Genomic DNA, 1,920 nt, shown 5'->3' with positions numbered 1-1,920 from the left:
TGTAGACCAGGCTGGTCTCGAACTCACAGAGATCTGCCTGCCTCTGCCTCCCAAGTGCTGGGATTAAAGGCGTGTGCCACCACCGCCCGGCTTTTTTTTTTTTTTTTTTTTTTCTTTTTTTTTTCTTTTTTTTTTTTGTTTTTTTTTACCGCCTGGCTTTCTTAAGCAAGTGCTCACTGCTAACTTACAGCCCAGCTGTGGGAAGGATCCTTACGTAAGTTCCCATGAAGTGAGACTCTTTAAAAAGCTTGAAAAGTGGGCATAGTGACACACTCTTTAATCACAGCACTTGGGAGGCGGATGAATCTGTGCGACTCTGGGACCCTCTGGCCTACATAGCTAGTTCCAGACTAGCCAGGACAAGCAAAACAAAAACTAATAAATAACCAGGTGATGGCACATGTCTTTAATCCCAGCACTCGGGAGGCAGAGACAGGGGGATCTCTGAGTTCAAGGCCAGCCTAGTCTACAGAGTGAGTTCCAGGACAACCAGGGCTACACAGAGAAACCCTGTTGTGCTACAACACATACCTGTAACCCCAGCACTGGGAAGGTGAAGGTAGAAATGTCAGGAGTTCAAGGCCAGCCTGGCAATGTGAGAACCTGTCTCAAAACCACCACTGCAACTCCACCTATGCTGGCCTCCAGTTGCCACCTCAGCACTCCTCATGTTCCTCACTGAAGGAATAACACCAGATGCTTTTGTTTTCAACCCTTCTCCCTTTTCTTCCATCTCTAGTGCCTGGCTGCCTCAGACTTGGGTTGCTGAAGTTAGGAACACCATCAGAAGGCACAGAGGGCTTTAAAGCCTGGCGTGCCCTTTATTATTTGTATCATCAGGCTGAAGAATACTTCAGCTACACAGTAATAGAGGAATCGATTTGAAATGGAAGGCACTCACTCTCCGCATGAAATGTTCTCTCTGCCTCTCAAGCACTTGATCTTTCGTCTCAGTGGTTGGCCATTTGCCAACTTTTGGGTTAATAGAGTTGATAAATGACTGAGAAATAATACATACCGTCATTCTTACTGTTTTTTTTCTTTCTTACAGATTCATTTTTTTCTGTGTTGAGATGGTTCTGTGGCCTAGTAACATGCATGGGGGAGCCAGTTGTTAGAAAGGGGAAGGAATCTAGGACACGCCCAGCTTGCTTCTTGGCTGCCACCCTTGAGTCTGAGTTCTCTCCCGCAGGACGTGAGCGTCAGTCAGTATTGGTGATGGTTTTAAATAAAACGCTGCACGTGCGAGAGGTGCTTGTGACCTCTGAGGCAGTCAAGGGATGCGAGTGACCATTTGCTTTTGACCTCTTGGGCAGTAGGCTGCTTTTTCCAAGGTTTGCTGTGGTGAGAGTTGGTGCTCCCTGTGGTCCTTGCAGGAGTCTCTAGGAGTGAGCGGGCCACCCTACAGAGGCAGGTGGGGAAGAGCCAAGCCTAGGCTTCTGCTGAGGGCTTTCACCGATTCCTTTCCCTCTTTGGCAGGCACTGAGCGACCGCTTCAGCGGTGAAATCCCCGATGACCAAATGGCGCACAGTTCATTTTTTCCAGATGAGTACTTCACCTGCTCCTCGCTCTGCCTCAGCTGTGGGTAAGTGAGGGCAGCCCTGCCCATCCTCCAGCTTGGAGGCAGAGGCTGAGAGTGTTGTTCCTGACTTGGGTGTGTGGTCCAGCCACCTGATTGCTAGTTAAATTAAAGACTGGGGGTGGCGGTGGGGTGGTTGGGCGGGCAAGATGGCTCAACAAGTAAAGGTTCCTGCTGCTAAACCCGAAGGCCTGAGTTTGATCCCTGGGACTCTTGTGTGGTAGAAAGAGAGAACTGACTCCCACAAGTTGTCCTCTGACCTCTGCTCATGCAGAGAGAGAGAGAGAGAGAGAGAGAGAGAGAGAGAGAGAGAGAGAGAGAGAGAGAGAGATATTAAAAA

General features: G+C 49.1%; 1 protein-coding gene across 1 annotated transcript in view; it reads left to right on the top strand.

The window, feature by feature from the left end:
- Zfyve1 (zinc finger FYVE-type containing 1) overlaps positions 1 to 1,920 on the top strand; it is a 62,910-nt gene that overhangs the window by 47,112 nt on the left and 13,878 nt on the right. Inside the window, exon 5 of the mRNA XM_005343310.2 lies at positions 1,480 to 1,586. Coding sequence (XP_005343367.1) covers positions 1,480 to 1,586 — 107 coding nt within the window. The remainder of the gene's footprint in view (positions 1 to 1,479; positions 1,587 to 1,920) is intronic.

This window comes from Microtus ochrogaster, chromosome 1, assembly GCF_000317375.1.
Source record: "Microtus ochrogaster isolate Prairie Vole_2 chromosome 1, MicOch1.0, whole genome shotgun sequence".
NCBI lineage: Eukaryota > Metazoa > Chordata > Mammalia > Rodentia > Cricetidae > Microtus > Microtus ochrogaster.
The sequence above is the reverse complement of the archived record's forward strand: the minus strand, read 5'-3'. Positions and strand labels throughout refer to the sequence as shown.